This window comes from Ranitomeya imitator, chromosome 3 (genome assembly GCF_032444005.1).
Source record: "Ranitomeya imitator isolate aRanImi1 chromosome 3, aRanImi1.pri, whole genome shotgun sequence".
Lineage (NCBI taxonomy): Eukaryota > Metazoa > Chordata > Amphibia > Anura > Dendrobatidae > Ranitomeya > Ranitomeya imitator.
In genome coordinates this window covers 3,165,135-3,183,479 of record NC_091284.1, presented here as the reverse complement: position 1 = coordinate 3,183,479, position 18,345 = coordinate 3,165,135, and the positions used below count along the sequence as shown (strand labels likewise).

At 63.5% G+C, this 18,345-nt stretch overlaps 1 protein-coding gene across 1 annotated transcript; it reads right to left on the bottom strand.

The window, feature by feature from the left end:
- Positions 1-963: 963 nt before the first annotated feature.
- On the bottom strand, positions 964-18,084 carry PWP2 (PWP2 small subunit processome component). The gene is made up of 21 exons (XM_069760390.1): positions 17,978-18,084; positions 16,330-16,442; positions 14,114-14,208; positions 13,936-14,035; positions 13,718-13,861; positions 12,853-12,988; positions 12,582-12,778; positions 11,912-12,055; positions 11,761-11,831; positions 11,501-11,637; positions 11,279-11,427; positions 11,062-11,209; positions 10,601-10,751; positions 10,299-10,479; positions 10,072-10,219; positions 5,121-5,229; positions 4,984-5,049; positions 4,695-4,913; positions 4,473-4,623; positions 4,320-4,394; positions 964-1,326 (listed from the first exon to the last, which is right to left on the bottom strand). The coding sequence occupies exons 1-21, from the start codon at positions 17,993-17,995 to the stop codon at positions 1,182-1,184; spliced, it is 2,697 nt and encodes an 898-aa protein (XP_069616491.1). The 5' UTR covers positions 17,996-18,084; the 3' UTR covers positions 964-1,181.
- Between the last annotated feature and the right edge of the window lie 261 nt (positions 18,085-18,345).

Here is an 18,345-nt window from a genome sequence, read left to right as displayed (position 1 = left end):
TTAGACTGACATGGCTGCACAGTTGGGGGGGTGGGGGGAGTCTGACACGCCCGCACAGTTGGGGGGGTGGGGGGAGTCTGACACGGCCGCACAGTTGGGTGGGTGGGGGGAGTCTGACACGGCCGCAAAGTTGGGGGGGTGAGGGGTTAGTCTGACACGGCCGCACAGTTGGGGGGGTGGGGGGAATCTGACACGCCCGCACAGTTGGGGGGGTGGGGGGAGTCTGACACGGCCGCACAGTTTGGGGGGTGGGGGGAGTCTGACACGCCCGCACAGTTGGGGGGGTGGGGGGAGTCTGACACGGCCGCACAGTTGGGGGGGTGGGGGGAGTCTGACACGGCCATGCAGGGGAGGGATGAGCTGGCTGGGCCTTGATGAGGTGACGCCTGTTTCTGCAGTATGCGGAGGTCAGGGTAGCTCTCGTTGCTGGGGGGATATGTGTCCCCACCGCTGCAGCCATGAATGTTGGGGCCAGGTCGCACATGTCAGCAATGACGCCAGGCGATCACGGACTCTTCAGCTGCTGTCGGTACTGCTCCCACCCCGGCCCGTCACACGCTGCAGTCACACACATACAACCACTCAGCCGCGATGTCCTGGGGTCGGTATATACGGCCCCCTATAGATATCAGTGCTGTCACTAAGGAGGGTGAAGCCCATAACTGGCGTTCTGTCAGCCCTAGACCCCGACACCAGCCACAAACCCTATAGCAGGACCCTCACCAACATCATGGCAAGCGGAGGGCAGGTGGTAAATGACATCTGTCGGGCCTCCTGGTTTTGGGTCTCGGGCCCAGCACTTGGGCACGTTCCTGGACCTGAAGCTCTTATCTGGTGGTAATGGGGGCTCGGGTCAACCACGTGGGAACTTCAGAAGAACATGCCAGACGTTGTGTCCCTGCGAATCACGACTGAAGACTCGAACCGACCCGTGCTGCAGAGAAACCCCCACATGATCAGAAGCCTGAGAAGAGCAAGCGAGCCGCCTTTACTACAGTGTGTAGGTGCCACCGCCGTCTATAAATACATATCTACATGTCCTGGTAAGGCACAAATGATCCAGCAGCTCTCCGCCAGCGGGTGTGAGGATCATACTGCCACACGCACAAGATGGTGGAGGCCAGAAACCACAATCCTCCTCCACATTACGACAAGCCCAGGTCTCTTCCCCACCACCCAAATCAGTGGTCGGTGTCCGTTCCTCCGCTGCCATCACTCATGGACTCCACGTCTGACTCTACGTCCCGCTCCGTGGCCGCACGCTTCACTCCTCGCTGCTGGGACAGGCAGACGGCAAAGCGCATGTTGTACCGATTCCAATCACAGCTAGAAGGAAGAAACATCAGAAGGTCAAGTCATCAGCAGAGGCAGAAACACGCTGGGCCGACCCCCACCCCCAGCACGGTACACACACCCTGGGCCGACCCCCCACCACCAGCACGGTACACACAGGCTGGGCCGACCCCCACCCCCAGCACGGTACACACACCCTGGGCCGACCCCCACCCCCAGCACGGTACACACAGGCTGGGCCGACCCCCACCCCCAGCACGGTACACACACCCTGGGCCGACCCCCACCCCCAGCACGGTACACACACCCTGGGCCGACCCCCACCCCCAGCACGGTACACACACGCTGGGCCGACCCCCCACCACCAGCACGGTACACACACCCTGGGCCGACCCCCACCCCCAGCACGGTACACACACCCTGGGCCGACCCCCCACCACCAGCACGGTACACACAGGCTGGGCCGACCCCCCACCACCAGCACGGTACACACACCCTGGGCCGACCCCCACCCCCAGCACGGTACACACACGCTGGGCCGACCCCCACCCCCAGCACGGTACACACAGGCTGGGCCGACCCCCACCCCCAGCACGGTACACACAGGCTGGGCCGACCCCCACCCCCAGCACGGTACACACAGGCTGGGCCGACCCCCCACCACCAGCACGGTACACACACCCTGGGCCGACCCCCACCCCCAGCACGGTACACACACCCTGGGCCGACCCCCACCCCCAGCACGGTACACACACCCTGGGCCGACCCCCCACCACCAGCACGGTACACACAGGCTGGGCCGACCCCCACCCCCAGCACGGTACACACACCCTGGGCCGACCCCCCACCACCAGCACGGTACACACACCCTGGGCCGACCCCCCACCACCAGCACGGTACACACAGGCTGGGCCGACCCCCACCCCCAGCACGGTACACACAGGCTGGGCCGACCCCCAGCACGGTACACACAGGCTGGGCCGACCCCCACCCCCAGCACGGTACACACACCCTGGGCCGACCCCCCACCACCAGCACAGTACACACAGGCTGGGCCGACCCCCACCCCCACCCCGGTACACACAGGCTGGGCCGACCCCCACCCCCAGCACGGTACACACACGCTGGGCCGACCCCCACCCCCAGCACGGTAAACACACGCTGAGCCGACCCCATCACCAGCACGGTACGCAGGCTCGTACACACGCTGGGCCCACCCCCAGCACGGTACGCAGGCTCGTACACACGCTGGGCCGACCCCCATCACCAGCACGGTACGCAGGCTCGTACACACGCTGGGCCGACCCCCCACCCCCAGCACGGTACTCAGACTCGTACACACACTGGGCCGACCCCCCACCACCAGCACGGTACACACAGGCTGGGCCGACCCCCACCCCCAGCACGGTACACACAGGCTGGGCCGACCCCCAGCACGGTACACACAGGCTGGGCCGACCCCCACCCCCAGCACGGTACACACACCCTGGGCCGACCCCCCACCACCAGCACAGTACACACAGGCTGGGCCGACCCCCACCCCCACCCCGGTACACACAGGCTGGGCCGACCCCCACCCCCAGCACGGTACACACACGCTGGGCCGACCCCCACCCCCAGCACGGTAAACACACGCTGAGCCGACCCCATCACCAGCACGGTACGCAGGCTCGTACACACGCTGGGCCCACCCCCAGCACGGTACGCAGGCTCGTACACACGCTGGGCCGACCCCCATCACCAGCACGGTACGCAGGCTCGTACACACGCTGGGCCGACCCCCCACCCCCAGCACGGTACTCAGACTCGTACACACACTGGGCCGACCCCCATCACCAGCACGGTACGCAGGCTCGTACACATGCTGGGCCGACCCCCCCACCCCCAGCACAGTACGCAGGCTCGTACACACGCTGGGCTGACCCCCATCACCAGCACGGTACGCAGGCTCGTACACACGCTGGGCCGACCCCCCACCCCCAGCACAGTACGCAGGCTCGTACACACGCTGGGCCGACCCCCCACCCCCAGCACGGTACGCAGGCTCGTACACACGCTGGGCCGACCCCCATCACCAGCACGGTACGCAGGCTCGTACACACGCTGGGCCGACCCCCATCACCAGCACGGTACGCAGGCTCGTACACATGCTGGGCCGACCCCCAGCACAGTACGCAGGCTCGTACACACGCTGGGCCGACCCCCCACCCCCAGCACAGTACGCAGGCTCGTACACACGCTGGGCCGACCCCCCACCCCCAGCACAGTACGCAGGCTCGTACACACGCTGGGCCGACCCCCACCCCCAGCACAGTACGCAGGCTCGTACACACGCTGGGCCGACCCCCCACCCCCAGCACAGTACGCAGGCTCGTACACACGCTGGGCCGACCCCCACCCCCAGCACGGTACGCAGGCTCGTACACACGCTGGGCCGACCCCCATCACCAGCACGGTACGCAGGCTCGTACACACGCTGGGCTGACCCCCTACCCCCAGCACGGTACGCAGGCTCGTACACACGCTGGGCCGACCCCCCACCCCCAGCACAGTACGCAGGCTCGTACACATGCTGGGCCGACCCCCCACCCCCAGCACGGTACGCAGGCTCGTACACACGCTGGGCCGACCCCCACCCCCAGCACGGTACGCAGGCTCGTACACACGCTGGGCCGACCCCCCACCCCCAGCACAGTACGCAGGCTCGTACACACGCTGGGCCGACCCCCATCACCAGCACAGTACGCAGGCTCGTACACACGCTGGGCCGACCCCCATCACCAGCACAGTACGCAGGCTCGTACACATGCTGGGCCGACCCCCACCCCCAGCACGGTACGCTGGCTCGTACTCTGCACGATGAATTCACGCTCCCGTAGGATGTGCAGAAATACGCTGATGAATGCCACCATTGTGGGGTCTGGGCTCCACCATTCTTGGGCAATACAAATGGCGCAGGACCAGGATTTCCCAAGTCAGTGCGATAACGGCCAGATCTCGCCCCCCAGAAAGCACCGGGTACTTACAGCCTTGCGATGTCCGTGACGTGAGCCTGGATGCTCTTCTGCAGGGAGTGAATGGCCGGCATCAGGGAGACAGAGCTGTGGACAGAAGGGATCGGTGTTCAGAAAGCAGACATCTCCGATCAGGCCGGGACCATGGAGAGAGAAGATAATTACCGAGTCTTCAGCTTCTGGCCGTGCTGCATCAACAACTCATGGGCCCAGATCAGGTAGAACTGCAGATGCCGGGAGCGATCGATCTGAGCCGCCAGGAACACCAGCAGCCGCTCCACGTACGGCTCCGGGAGGGACGAGCACAGGACCTTAACTACAGGAGATAGACACCGATGACACGGACACATGTACAGACCTGGCGACCACACTGGATAGAGCACTCACTGTCCGTGTGGGGCACGCTCTCCAGTGCCTCCCCCAGAAGACGCTCTTCATTGAGTCTCATGGCCATCACTAGGGCACGGGTCCACTCGCGTTTCCGCAGCGTCTGATGGACACTGCCGGCTGTCACCTCTTCATCCAGCTGGAAAGGATCGAACACCGAACTGGAGTCCAGGGAGTAAATGAGGAGACCCTCGGTGGAGGTGGCAGCCCAACTGCGCCCTGAGATCAGAAAGACACTTACTACGAGACCCCAGTCACCGCCTCATCGGCCATCATGTCCATCACTCACCGGTGGGAGAGAAGCGTAATGATGTCACACGGATTTCAGGCTTGAAATGCCTAGAGCTCAGGTCACCTGAAAAATGGCCGTCATTAAATCTCCCAACGCACGGACTTCAGCACCGTCAACTGCAGAACACACCCTACCTTTACGGACTCCTGGAAGACTCAAAGTGACGCCATCCACATCCCCCGCTCCCTCATCAACCAACGCCAGACTCCCAAACTGCGTCATCTTACGGCGGTCCAGAAACTCCTAATAGAAAGGTAAAGGATGAGAGGCAACCGGAAATAAACAGGTGGGGAGGAACGAGGCAACGAGGCGAGGGGTGGGAGGAAACGAGGCGAGGCAACGAGGCGAGGGGCGGGGTGGGAGGAAACGAGGCGAGGCAACGAGGCGAGGGGCGGGGTGGGAGGAAACGAGGCGAGGCAACGAGGCGAGGGGCGGGAGGAAACGAGGCGAGGCTACAAGACGAGGGGCGGAGTGGGAGGAAACTAGGCGAGGCAACGAGGCGAGGTGGGAGGAAACGAGGCGAGGCAACGAGGCGAGGGGCGGGGTGGGAGGAAACGAGGCGAGGCAACGAGGCGAGGGGCGGGAGGAAACGAGGCGAGGCTACAAGGCGAGTGGAGAGGCGGGGTGGGAGGAAAAGGGGCGAGTGGAGAAACGAGGTGAGGCAACGAGGCGATGTGGGAGGAAACGAGAAGAGGGGCGGGGTGGGAGGAAACGAGGCGAGGCAACGAGGCGAGGGGCGGGGTGGGAGGAAACGAGGCGAGGCAACGAGGCGAGGGGCGGGGTGGGAGGAAACTAGGCGAGGCAACGAGGCGAGGGGCGGGGTAGGAGGAAACTAGGCGAGGCAACGAGGCGAGGGGCGGGGTGGGAGGAAACTAGGCGAGGCAACGAGGCGAGGGGCGGGGTGGGAGGAAACTAGGCGAGGCAACGAGGTGAGGGGCGGGGTGGGAGGAAACTAGGCGAGGCAACGAGGCGATGTGGGAGGAAACGAGGCGAGGGGCGGGGTGGAAGGAAACGAGGCGAGGCAACGAGGCGATGTGGGAGGAAACGAGGCAAGGGGCGGGGTGGAAGGAAACGAGGCGAGGCAACAAGGCGAGGGGAGAGGCGGGGTGGTAGGAAAAGGGGCGAGTGGAGAAATGAGGTGGGAGGAAACGAGGCGAGAGGCGAGGTGGGAGGAAAAGGGGCGAGTGGAGAAACGAGGTGGGAGGAAACCAGGCGAGAGGAGAGGTGGGAGGAAAAGGGGCGAGTGGAGAAACGAGGTGGGAGGAAACGAGGCGAGAGGCGAGGTGGAAGGAAAAGGGGTGAGTGGAGAAATGAGGTGGGAGGAAACGAGGCGAGAGGCGAGGTGGGAGGAAAAGGGGCGAGTGGAGAAATGAGGTGGGAGGAAAATGGGCGAGTGGAGAAACGAGGTGGGAGGAAACGAGGTGAGAGGCGAGGTGGGAGGAAAAGGGGCGAGTGGAGAAACGAGGCGAGGTGGGAGGAAACCAGGCGAGAGGCGAGGTGGGAGGAAACATGGTGGGGAAACGATAGAAAAGGAAGAACAACAATGTGAGGAGAAAAATTCGGGGGAAAAGAGGAAGGAGGAGCAAAATGGGGAAAGAGCAAAAAAAGGAGAGGGAAAGATGGAAAAATAGGTGATGGTGCTCAGTGCCCAATGGAGGAGGCAGATGTGGAAGAGCAGGAAGATAAGGAGAGGAACAGACAAGACTCAGGAAGACAAACGCCAGAGGTGAAAGAAGAGCAGGAGAGGAAGAGAAAATATAAGAGACGAGGAAAGAGGGAAAAGTAGAGAAACAGACAATGAAGAAAAGAAAGGAGGCGAAGGTAAAGGGAAAAGAAGGAGACGTGGACGTACAGTCAGGTAATTACATCTTTGGCCACAGCCTAATCCTTGTGATTTCAGCTCTGCAGGTCGATAATTTGCTATTTTTACAAATGAAATTGAGACTTTCACAGGAGATTTGTCTTTTAATTAACTTAAAACATTTAGGAATTGCAGCCATTTTTCTAAAAATCCTCCTTTCAGGGCTCAGAAGTAATTGGACAAATTCACTTTCCCATAAATAAAATGTCCATGTTTAACCCTTTGTGTAGAATCCTTTGTAGCAATGACAGCCTGAGGTCTGGAGGCCATGGCCGTCACCATCGCTGGTCTCCTCCGGTGTGAGGCTTTGTATAATGACAGCCTGAGGTCTGGAGGCCACGGCCGTCACCATCGCTGGTCTCCTCCGGTGTGAGGTTTTGTATAATGACAGCCTGAGGTCTAGAGGCCATGGCCGTCACCATCGCTGGTCTCCTCCGGTGTGAGGCTTTGTATAATGACAGCCTGAGGTCTGGAGGCCATGGCCGTCACCATCGCTGGTCTCCTCCGGTGTGAGGTTTTGTATAATGACAGCCTGAAGTCTGGAGGCCATGGCCGTCACCATCGCTGGTCTCCTCCGGTGTGAGGCTTTGTATAATGACGGCCTGAGGTCTAGAGGCCGTGGCCGTCACCATCGCTGGTCTCCTCCGGTGTGAGGTTTTGTATAATGACAGCCTGAAGTCTGGAGGCCATGGCCGTCACCATCGCTGGTCTCCTCCGGTGTGAGGTTTTGTATAATGACAGCCTGAAGTCTGGAGGCCATGGCCGTCACCATCGCTGGTCTCCTCCGGTGTGAGGTTTTGTATAATGACAGCCTGAAGTCTGGAGGCCATGGCCGTCACCATCGCTGGTCTCCTCCGGTGTGAGGCTTTGTATAATGACGGCCTGAGGTCTGGAGGCCATGGCCGTCACCATCGCTGGTCTCCTCCGGTGTGAGGTTTTGTATAATGACAGCCTGAAGTCTGGAGGCCATGGCCGTCACCATCGCTGGTCTCCTCCGGTGTGAGGTTTTGTATAATGACAACCTGGGGCCATGGCCGTCACCATCGTTGGTCTCCAGTGTGAGGCTTTGCAGCAATGATGGCCTGAGGTCTGGAGGCCATGGCTGTCACCATTGCTGGTCTCCTCCGGGGTGAGGCTTTGTATAATGACAACCTGGGGCCATGGCCGTCACCATCGCTGGTCTCCTCCAGTGTGAGGCTTTGTATAATGACAACCTGGGGCCATGGCCGTCACCATCGCTGGTCTCCAGTGTGAGGCTTTGCAGCAATGATGGCCTGAGGTCTGGAGGCCATGGCTGTCACCATTGCTGGTCTCCTCCGGTGTGAGACTTTGTATAATGATGGCCTGAGGTCTGGAGGCCATGGCTGTCACCATCGCTGGTCTCCAGTGTGAGACTTTGTATAATGATGGCCTGAGGTCTGGAGGCCATGGCTGTCACCATCGCTGGTCTCCTCCAGTGTGAGGCTTTGCAGCAATGATGGCCTGAGGTCTGGAGGCCATGGCCGTCACCATCGCTGGTCTCCTCCAGTGTGAGGCTTTGTATAATGACAGCCTGAGGTCTGGAGGCCATGGCTGTCACCATTGCTGGTCTCCTCCGGTGTGAGGCTTTGTATAATGACAACCTGGGGCCATGGCCGTCACCATCGTTGGTCTCCAGTGTGAGGCTTTGCAGCAATGATGGCCTGAGGTCTGGAGGCCATGGCTGTCACCATTGCTGGTCTCCTCCAGTGTGAGGCTTTGTATAATGACAGCCTGAGGTCTAGAGGCCGTGGCCGTCACCATCGCTGGTCTCCTCCAGTGTGAGACTTTGTATAATGACAGCCTGAGGTCTGGAGGCCATGGCTGTCACCATTGCTGGTCTCCTCCGGGGTGAGGCTTTGTATAATGACAGCCTGGGGCCATGGCTGTCACCATCGCTGGTCTCCTCCAGTGTGAGGCTTTGCAGCAATGATGGCCTGAGGTCTGGAGGCCATGGCTGTCACCATTGCTGGTCTCCTCCGGGGTGAGGCTTTGTATAATGACAGCCTGAGGTCTGGAGGCCATGGCCGTCACCATCGCTGGTCTCCTCCGGTGTGAGACTTTGTATAATGATGGCCTGAGGTCTGGAGGCCATGGCTGTCACCATTGCTGGTCTCCTCCGGGGTGAGGCTTTGTATAATGACAGCCTGGGGCCATGGCCGTCACCATCGCTGGTCTCCTCCGGTGTGAGGCTTTGTATAATGACAGCCTGAGGTCTGGAGGCCATGGCCGTCACCATCGCTGGTCTCCTCCGGTGTGAGACTTTGTATAATGATGGCCTGAGGTCTGGAGGCCATGGCTGTCACCATCGCTGGTCTCCTCCGGTGTGAGGCCTGGCGCCCATTCCTTGCTGCATTTGGTTGGATCTGAGCAGACTCTCGCCCTGTACACACAGGATTCATCCAGCCGCTTCTGTCTTCAGTCCCATCATCAATAATCACTAGTGACCGGTACCACTGGAAGCCATGCCTGGCCGCGCCATCACACCGCCTCCACCATGTGTTACAGAGGACGTGCCGAGGATCAGGAGCCGCTCCAAGCCTTCTTTCAATGTTTTTTCGGTAAAGTCTAATCCGGCCTTCCTATTTTCCGGCTGATTAATGTTTGCACCTTGTTGTCACACCTCTGTATTTGCTTTGCCCTGTATGGTAGACTTAGATGCCGAGACTCCGACTTCCTGGCGTCATCACTTGGGTGGGATTTTCTTCACCATGGGAAAAATTCTGCGATCATTTAGCACTGGTGTCTAAGGGGACGTCCAGGCCTTTCTGAGTTCCCAGCTTAGCAGGCCGCTCTCTTTTTTTGCACATTTGTGCTCTCTGATTTAATCTTTCAGCCTAATGATGGTCAGTTTCTCTTCCTTTATCCGCATGTTGTGGGTTAACAGCAACAACGTCCAAATGCCGCATCAGAATGAGCTCCAGACCTTTTACCCGCTTCATTAATGAGGGTAAGCCCATTATCGAGCTTCTGAGATAATTGTCCAATTAATTCTGACCTCTTTAATAAGAGGCATCTCCATATTAAAGTTGCGATTCATAACCCCTTCCCCCAATTAGGATGTGAATCCCTCAGATTAACGCTGCAAGCCGGCACTATAAGCCCAGATGTTATAGGACTGGATCTGGGATGTGTTTGGGCCATGATGTCACCATCTAACATTATTTGGCCCACCCATATTAACCCCTTGGTCGTCGCCTTCTCACCTCCATGGCATCCAGAGAATGGTTACAGGAGATCTCAAACTTCTTGGCGAGCAGCTGCTCCCTGACATGGTAAATGCACACGAAGCGCGAGGCGCCACCGGCGAGGAGAGCATGGCCGTCCGCAGAGTAACACAGGGAGGTGAAGGCCCTGAGGAATAAACAGCGGTGAGGAGGTGGGCTCGGCAGACGGGTGAGGAGCACTCAGCGGAGCAGGCGCAGTCACTCACTTCCCCTTCGCGGAGTGCTTGGCCGTAATCTTATCTGTCTCTTTGCGTCCCAGCTGGAGATCATGTCTCCCCTCAATGGATCCGGTCTGAATCCCCTTCTCTGGGTCCCACATGGTGATCTGACCATCCAAGGAAGCCACCGCTATTTCTCTGCCATCAGGACGGAAAGTGACCACGAGCGCTGAGGAATAGACAAGACATGGTGATAAACGCGGGGCGGGTATGGGGGCTATCACACAGCCCCACCACGCACAGTCACGCCTGAACTGAGAGGCCTCGACCGCTGCCAATCATCTACTCACCCTCTGCCGTCAAGTTCAGGGTCTCCGTCGTCTTCCAGCTGTCCGTCATATCCCAGAGTCTGACCGTCCGGTCCCAGGAGGCGGTGGCCAGAACAGACTTCCAAGGGTTAAAAGCCACGCTGCTGATCGGCCCCTCGTGTCCGGCCAAAACCTAACATGAGAGGAAGAGCATATCCGGATCCTCGTCAGTAAAGGTCACTGAAAGGGACAGTAACCTGGGAGGTTAAAGACACAGGAAAACGAGTGTGCCTGCATGCGTGAAAGGGATAAGGCGGCGGCAGCACAGCGGAGGCCCCAGCGGCGGCAGCACAGCGGAGGCACCAGTCTCATGCTCCTGGTATCCCATTACACACAACAGTGGGGCAGAAGACTGGCAGCCGGTCACAGCTGTGGTTTATGGTGGGTGGGATTGTTCGGGTGGTCCCCACCCGGCGTACAGTATACGGGCCCGTGGCACTCACGTCCAGGAGTCTCCCGGTCTGCATGCTCCACACGTAGATCTCGTACGAGTCCTGAGCGCCGGCGCACACGACGTCTCCGCTGCCGTCCACAGCCAGGCAGGAGAACTGGGTGGGCCGAGGAGACGTGAACGTCCTGAAGTTCCGATACCTGGAATGAGATGGATGGTGAGCCCCCGGTTCTGGGCCACGCAGGCAGCGGACACGTACAGACACCCACCTCATCAAGCTGTACGCTCTGACGGTGCCGTCCAGGGAGGCGCTGAGCACAGCCTGCCCATTAGCGGTGACGCTGACGGCGGTGACGCTGCTGGTGTGGTCTGTGAAAGTCACGAAGCAGAAGCCACTATTTGTGTCCCACACCTTCACCTGCCGAGAGATGGGGGTCAGCAGGATCCGGACAGCACCGGCACGGTGCGACCCCAGCCCAGCCCCATCTTACCTTGCCGTCATCTCCCCCGGTGACGAGGTGCTGGCCGTCAGGGGAGTAGCACAGCGCCACCATGTTGTTGAAGTGTCCCTGCTGCTTCAGGACATAGGATTCGCTCTGCCATTCCCACACCAGCAGCTGACCCAGACCTGCAGGACAGAGCCGCCATTACCGTGCGGGGTCACAGACGGAAGAAGGGACAGCGTGGACACCGCCCGGGAGGCGCCACCTTAGGAAGGGGGATGGTACAGGAGCGAAGGATCTCTACTTACCGCTGCTACCAAACGAGATCCAGTCCCCGGTGCTGTTGATAGCGATGGAGGAGATGCTCTGATCTGAAATACTGGAGAAGAAGCAGCGTCACCACATGTGGAGGGGCCACAGCAACATGGCGGCAGCTCACTGACACGGGCGGGCAGTCACCTGAGGGAGTGGATGAGACTCAGGTCCGGCAGCTCGTGGATGTGGAAGGCTCCGGAGGAGAAACCGCTCACCAGGACATTCAGCTTCTTGTGGAAGGCGGCGGCGGTCAGCGAGGTGAAGTCTCCGTCCTTATTGAAGAAATGTCTGAAGACAAGAGACAGGATGAGAATATCCACCCCCGCGGCACGACACCGGCCGGGCCCCCCCGGCACGACACCGGCCGGGCCCCGCCCCCCCGGCACGACACCGGCCGGGCCCCGCCCCCCCGGCACGACACCGGCCGGGCCCCGCCCCCGCGGCACGACACCGGCCGGGCCCCGCCCCCGCGGCACGACACCGGCCGGGCCCCGCCCCCCCCGGCACGACACCGGCCGGGCCCCGCCCCCCCGGCACGACACCGGCCGGGCCCCGCCCCCCCGGCACGACACCGGCCGGGCCCCACCCCCGCGGGACGACAGGCCGGGCCCCACCCCCGCGGGACGACAGGCCGGGCCCCACCCCCGCGGGACGACAGGCCGGGCCCCACCCCCGCGGGACGACAGGCCGGGCCCCACCTCCTGCAGTGAGGCTTGCAGTCACCCCCGCGGGGCAGGCCACACGCACCCCATGCCACCACACCGGCCCATGGTACATCAGCACTGCAGGAGACATGACAATGGAGTAGACTCACTTGCCGACCCTCTTGTACTTCACCCTGCGGCTCTTCTCCTCGGCGTTGGGGTTCGCAGACCCCCGGATTTCCTCGCCTCGCTCCTCCGCCAGCTCTTCTGCTGGGGGCTCTCTCCGGGGTTGTCGGGGCAGTAGCTGGGCGAGTGCGGTGTCACACTCCCATGTGCAGAGCGTGGCGTCCGCACTGATGGTGTACAGCTGCGGAGGAGAAGGCGGACAGTGAGTGCGGGCTCAGGACAGGGGGCGCTGCACACACCTCACCGCACACTCACATCCAGGCTGCCCTCCTGGAAGAAGCAGGACACGATGGCGTCCTTGTGGCCCCCGAGACTGTAGTAGATGAGATTCTGCCAGCGCTCCGCTCCGAACACCCAGGTGGTCATGTCCTTACTGCCGACCGCAAAGCACCTGGGGAAGAACAGCCGTCAGGGAGGGCCGAGGCGCCTGTCAGGGACGATGGGGGGGGGGGGCACCTGTCAGGGACGATGGGGGGGGGGGGCACCTGTCAGGGACGATGGGGGGCCGAGGCGCCTGTCAGGGACGATGGGGGGCCGGGGCGCCTGTCAGGGACGATGGGGGGGGGGGGGGGCACCTGTCAGGGACGATGGGGGGGGGCACCTGTCAGGGACGATGGGGGGCCGGGGCGCCTGTCAGGGACGATGGGGGGGGGGGGGCACCTGTCAGGGACGATGGGGGGCCGGGGCGCCTGTCAGGGACGATGGGGGGGGGGGGGGGGCACCTGTCAGGGACGATGGGGGGGGGGGAAGCACCTGTCAGGGACGATGGGGGGCCGGGGCGCCTGTCAGGGACGATGGGGGGGGGGGGGGGGAAGCACCTGTCAGGGACGATGGGGGGGGGGGGGGGGGGGGGGAAGCACCTGTCAGGGACGATGGGGGGGCCGGGGCGCCTGTCAGGGACGATGGGGGGGGGGCCGGGGCGCCTGTCAGGCACGATGGGGAGTGGGGGGGCCGGGGCGCCTGTCAGGGACGATGGGGGGGTTCAGGAGGAGGCTCGGGGGCAGCAGGGGCCCCGGGTTACTCATCGGGAGAACAGCAGGGGGCCTGGGTCGCCAGGCGGGGGCCCGCAGAGCACTCAGAGCTCCACATCAGGTAGCGGTCACCCGTCCCACCCCCGCACCTGGCGTCGTCCGTCCAGTCGATGCACGTGGTCTCATCGTAGGGACCGTAGAACGACTTATCCAAGACAAAAGCGTTGAAGTCGCGCCTCTTCCCCGGAGCGCGGTACAGCAGAGCCACCGAGCCTTTACACACCACAAACGTCCTGCAGAGCAAACATGGGGGAGGGGTGAGCATGCGGCGGGGGAGGGGCCGCACCCCACAATGGAGGCCACTCACCTGCCGTCTGGAGAGAAGCTGACGGCGTGGACCGGCTGCTGGAAGTGGAAGTGATTGAGGACGGACTTAGTGACGAGGCTGATGAGAAGCGCGGACCCCTCTGTGGAGAGAGCAGACAGCGGCATCACACGGGGGCATCCCCTCCCCCAACATCAGCCATGACAGGACCCCAACCCACCTTCATCCACGAGGATCCCCAGAGAGCCATCAGGGGACAGGGCCACACACGTGATGTTACACCGCGTGGCCGCCGGCAGGGTCTCCGCACGATTACTGGAGGGAGAAGACAACACGGTCATGAGCAGCATCAACGGGGCGAGGCGCGGGGACGGGGCGAGGCGACGGGGCGAGGCGCGGGGACGGGGCGAGGCGCGGGGACGGCGCGGGGACGGCAGAGGGCGGGGCGAGGCGCGGGGACGGCAGAGGGCGGGGCGAGGCGCGGGGACGGCAGAGGGCGGGGCGAGGCGCGGGGACGGCAGAGGGCGGGGCGAGGCGCGGGGACGGCAGAGGGCGGGGCGAGGCGCGGGGACGGCAGAGGGCGGGGCGAGGCGCGGGGACGGCAGAGGGCGGGGCGAGGCGCGGGGACGGCAGAGGGCGGGGCGAGGCGCGGGGACGGCAGAGGGCGGGGCGAGGCGCGGGGACGGCAGAGGGCGGGGCGAGGCGACGGCAGAGGGCGGGGCGAGGCGCGGGGACGGCAGAGGGCGGGGCGAGGCGCGGGGACGGCAGAGGGCGGGGCGAGGCGCGGGGACGGCAGAGGGCGGGGCGAGGCGCGGGGACGGCAGAGGGCGGGGCGAGGGGACGGCAGAGGACGGGGCGAGGGGACCGCAGAGGACGGGGCGAGGGGACCGCAGAGGACGGGGCGAGGGGACCGCAGAGGACGGGGCGAGGGGACCGCAGAGGACGGGGTGAGGCCCGGGGCGAGGCGCGGGGACCGCAGAGGACGGGGCGAGGCCCGGGGACCGCAGAGGACGGGGCGAGGCCCGGAACCGCAGAGGACGGGGCGAGGCCCGGGGACCGCAGAGGACGGGGCGAGGCCCGGGGACCGCAGAGGACGGGGCGAGGCCCGGGGACGGCAGAGGGCGGGGCGAGGCGCGGGGACGGCAGAGGGCGGGGCGAGGCAGAGGGCGGGGCGAGGTGCGGGGACGGCAGAGGGCGGGGCGAGGCGCGGGGACGGCAGAGGACGGGGCGAGGCGCGGGGACGGCAGAGGACGGGGCGAGGCGCGGGGACGGCAGAGGACGGGGCGAGGCGCGGGGACGGCAGAGGACGGGGCGAGGCGCGGGGACGGCAGAGGACGGGGCGAGGCGCGGGGACGGCAGAGGACGGGGCGAGGCGCGGGGACGGCAGAGGACGGGGCGAGGCGCGGGGACGGCAGAGGACGGGGCGAGGCGCGGGGACGGCAGAGGACGGGGCGAGGCGCGGGGACGGCAGAGGACGGGGCGAGGCGACGGCAGAGGACGGGGCGAGGGGACGGCAGAGGACGGGGCGAGGGGACGGCAGAGGACGGGGCGAGGGGACGGCAGAGGACGGGGCGAGGGGACGGCAGAGGACGGGGCGAGGGGACGGCAGAGGACGGGGCGAGGGGACCGCAGAGGACGGGGCGAGGGGACCGCAGAGGACGGGGCGAGGGGACCGCAGAGGACGGGGCGAGGGGACCGCAGAGGACGGGGCGAGGGGACCGCAGAGGACGGGGCGAGGGGACCGCAGAGGACGGGGCGAGGGGACCGCAGAGGACGGGGCGAGGGGACCGCAGAGGACGGGGCGAGGGGACCGCAGAGGACGGGGCGAGGGGACCGCAGAGGACGGGGCGAGGGGACCGCAGAGGACGGGGCGAGGGGACCGCAGAGGACGGGGCGAGGGGACCGCAGAGGACGGGGCGAGGGGACCGCAGAGGACGGGGCGAGGGGACCGCAGAGGACGGGGCGAGGGGACCGCAGAGGACGGGGCGAGGGGACCGCAGAGGACGGGGCGAGGGGACCGCAGAGGATGGGGCGAGGCGCGGGGACGGCAGAGGACGGGGTGAGGCCCGGGGCGAGGCGCGGGGACCGCAGAGGACGGGGCGAGGCCCGGGGACCGCAGAGGACGGGGCGAGGCCCGGGGACCGCAGAGGACGGGGCGAGGCCCGGGGACCGCAGAGGACGGGGCGAGGCGCGGAGACGGCAGAGGACGGGGCGAGGCGCGGGGACGGCAGAGGACGGGGCGAGGCTCGGGGACCGCAGAGGACGGGGCGAGGCCCGAGGACGGCAGAGGACGGGGCGAGGCTCGGGGACCGCAGAGGACGGGGAGAAGCGCGGGGACGGCAGAGGACGGGGGGAGGCACAGGGGACCGCAGACGGGCGAGGAGCGGGGAGAGCCGATCCCCAGGCATCACAAGCTGATCCCTGAGCAGCACTCACTTCTTCAGGTGGAAGACGCTCAGCCGATTCCCCACAGGACTGAGCAGAGAGCTCCCATCGGGGGTAAATGTCAGATTCCCACGACGAAAAAACGACCCGAGGAGATTACTGAACTGCGAGAGAGAGAGAGATCATTGGGTTACACATCCTCCTCCTCTGTACACACCATCTCCCCCGTCCTCCTCCTCTGTATACACCATCTCCCCCGTCCTCCTCCTCTGTATACACCATCTCCCCCGTCCTCCTCCTCTGTATACACCATCTCCCCCGTCCTCCTCCTCTGTATACACCATCTCCCCCGTCCTCCTCCTCTGTATACACCATCTCCCCCGTCCTCCTCCTCTGTATACACCATCTCCCCGTCCTCCTCCTCTGTATACACTCTCCCCGTCCTCCTCCTCTGTATACACTCTCTCCCCCGTCCTCCTCCTCTGTATACACTCTCTCCCCCGTCCTCCTCCTCTGTATACACTCTCCCCCGTCCTCCTCCTCTGTATACTCTCTCCCCCGTCCTCCTCCTCTGTACACTCTCTCCCCCGTCCTCCTCCTCTGTATACACTCTCCCCCGTCCTCCTCCTCTGTATACACCATCACCCCGTCCTCCTCCTCTGTATACACTCTCCCCCGTCCTCCTCCTCTGTATACACTCTCTCCCCCGTCCTCCTCCTCTGTATACACTCTCTCCCCCGTCCTCCTCCTCTGTATACACTCTCCCCCGTCCTCCTCCTCTGTATACACTCTCTCCCCCGTCCTCCTCCTCTGTATACACTCTCTCCCCCGTCCTCCTCCTCTGTATACACTCTCCCCCGTCCTCCTCCTCTGTACACTCTCTCCCCCGTCCTCCTCCTCTGTATACTCTCTCCCCCGTCCTCCTCCTCTGTATACACCATCTCCCCCGTCCTCCTCCTCTGTATACACTCTCCCCCGTCCTCCTCCTCTGTATACTCTCTCCCCCGTCCTCCTCCTCTGTACACTCTCTCCCCCGTCCTCCTCCTGTGTATACACTCTCTCCCCCGTCCTCCTCCTCTGTATACACTCTCCCCCGTCCTCCTCCTCTGTATACACTCTCCCCCGTCCTCCTCCTCTGTATACACCATCTCCCCCGTCCTCCTCCTCTGTATACTCTCTCCCCCGTCCTCCTCCTCCTCTGTATACACCATCTCCCCCGTCCTCCTCCTCTGTATACACCATCTCCCCCGTCCTCCTCCTCTGTACACACTCTCCCCCGTCCTCCTCCTCTGTATACTCTCTCCCCCGTCCTCCTCCTCTGTATACACTCTCCCCCGTCCTCCTCCTCTGTATACACCATCTCCCCCGTCCTCCTCCTCTGTATACACCATCTCCCCGTCCTCCTCCTCTGTATACACCATCTCCCCCGTCCTCCTCCTCTGTATACACTCTCTCCCCCGTCCTCCTCCTCTGTATACTCTCTCCCCCGTCCTCCTCCTCTGTACACACTCTCTCCCCCGTCCTCCTCCTCTGTATACACTCTCTCCCCCGTCCTCCTCCTCTGTATACACTCTCCCCCGTCCTCCTCCTCTGTATACTCTCTCCCCCGTCCTCCTCCTCTGTATACACTCTCTCCCCCGTCCTCCTCCTCTGTACACACCATATCCCCCGTCCTCCTCCTCGCTGTTCCGCTCTTTACCTTGTAGTTATACTTCATCTTCGAGGATCGGTTTCCACATGTGACCCGCGTGTCCGGCACTACTTCCGCTGTGTGACGTCACTTCCGGGACTGTTAGTCTCACTCTGCCTAAAGGAGAATCATCACGTGACTGCTGGGCGGAGCGAAGAGTTAGTCAGGTGACGTGGAGAGCGGCCGCAACTAATGCCTCAATATAACGCTGTACCGACCTCTAGTGACTGAGGACTATTCCCTCCTCTATGTCTAATACAGGGTGGATCTGATCCCTCCCCTATGTCTAATACAGGGTGGATCTGATCCCTCCTCTATGTCTAATACAGGGTGGATCTGATCCCTCCTCTATGTCTAATACAGGGTGGATCTGATCC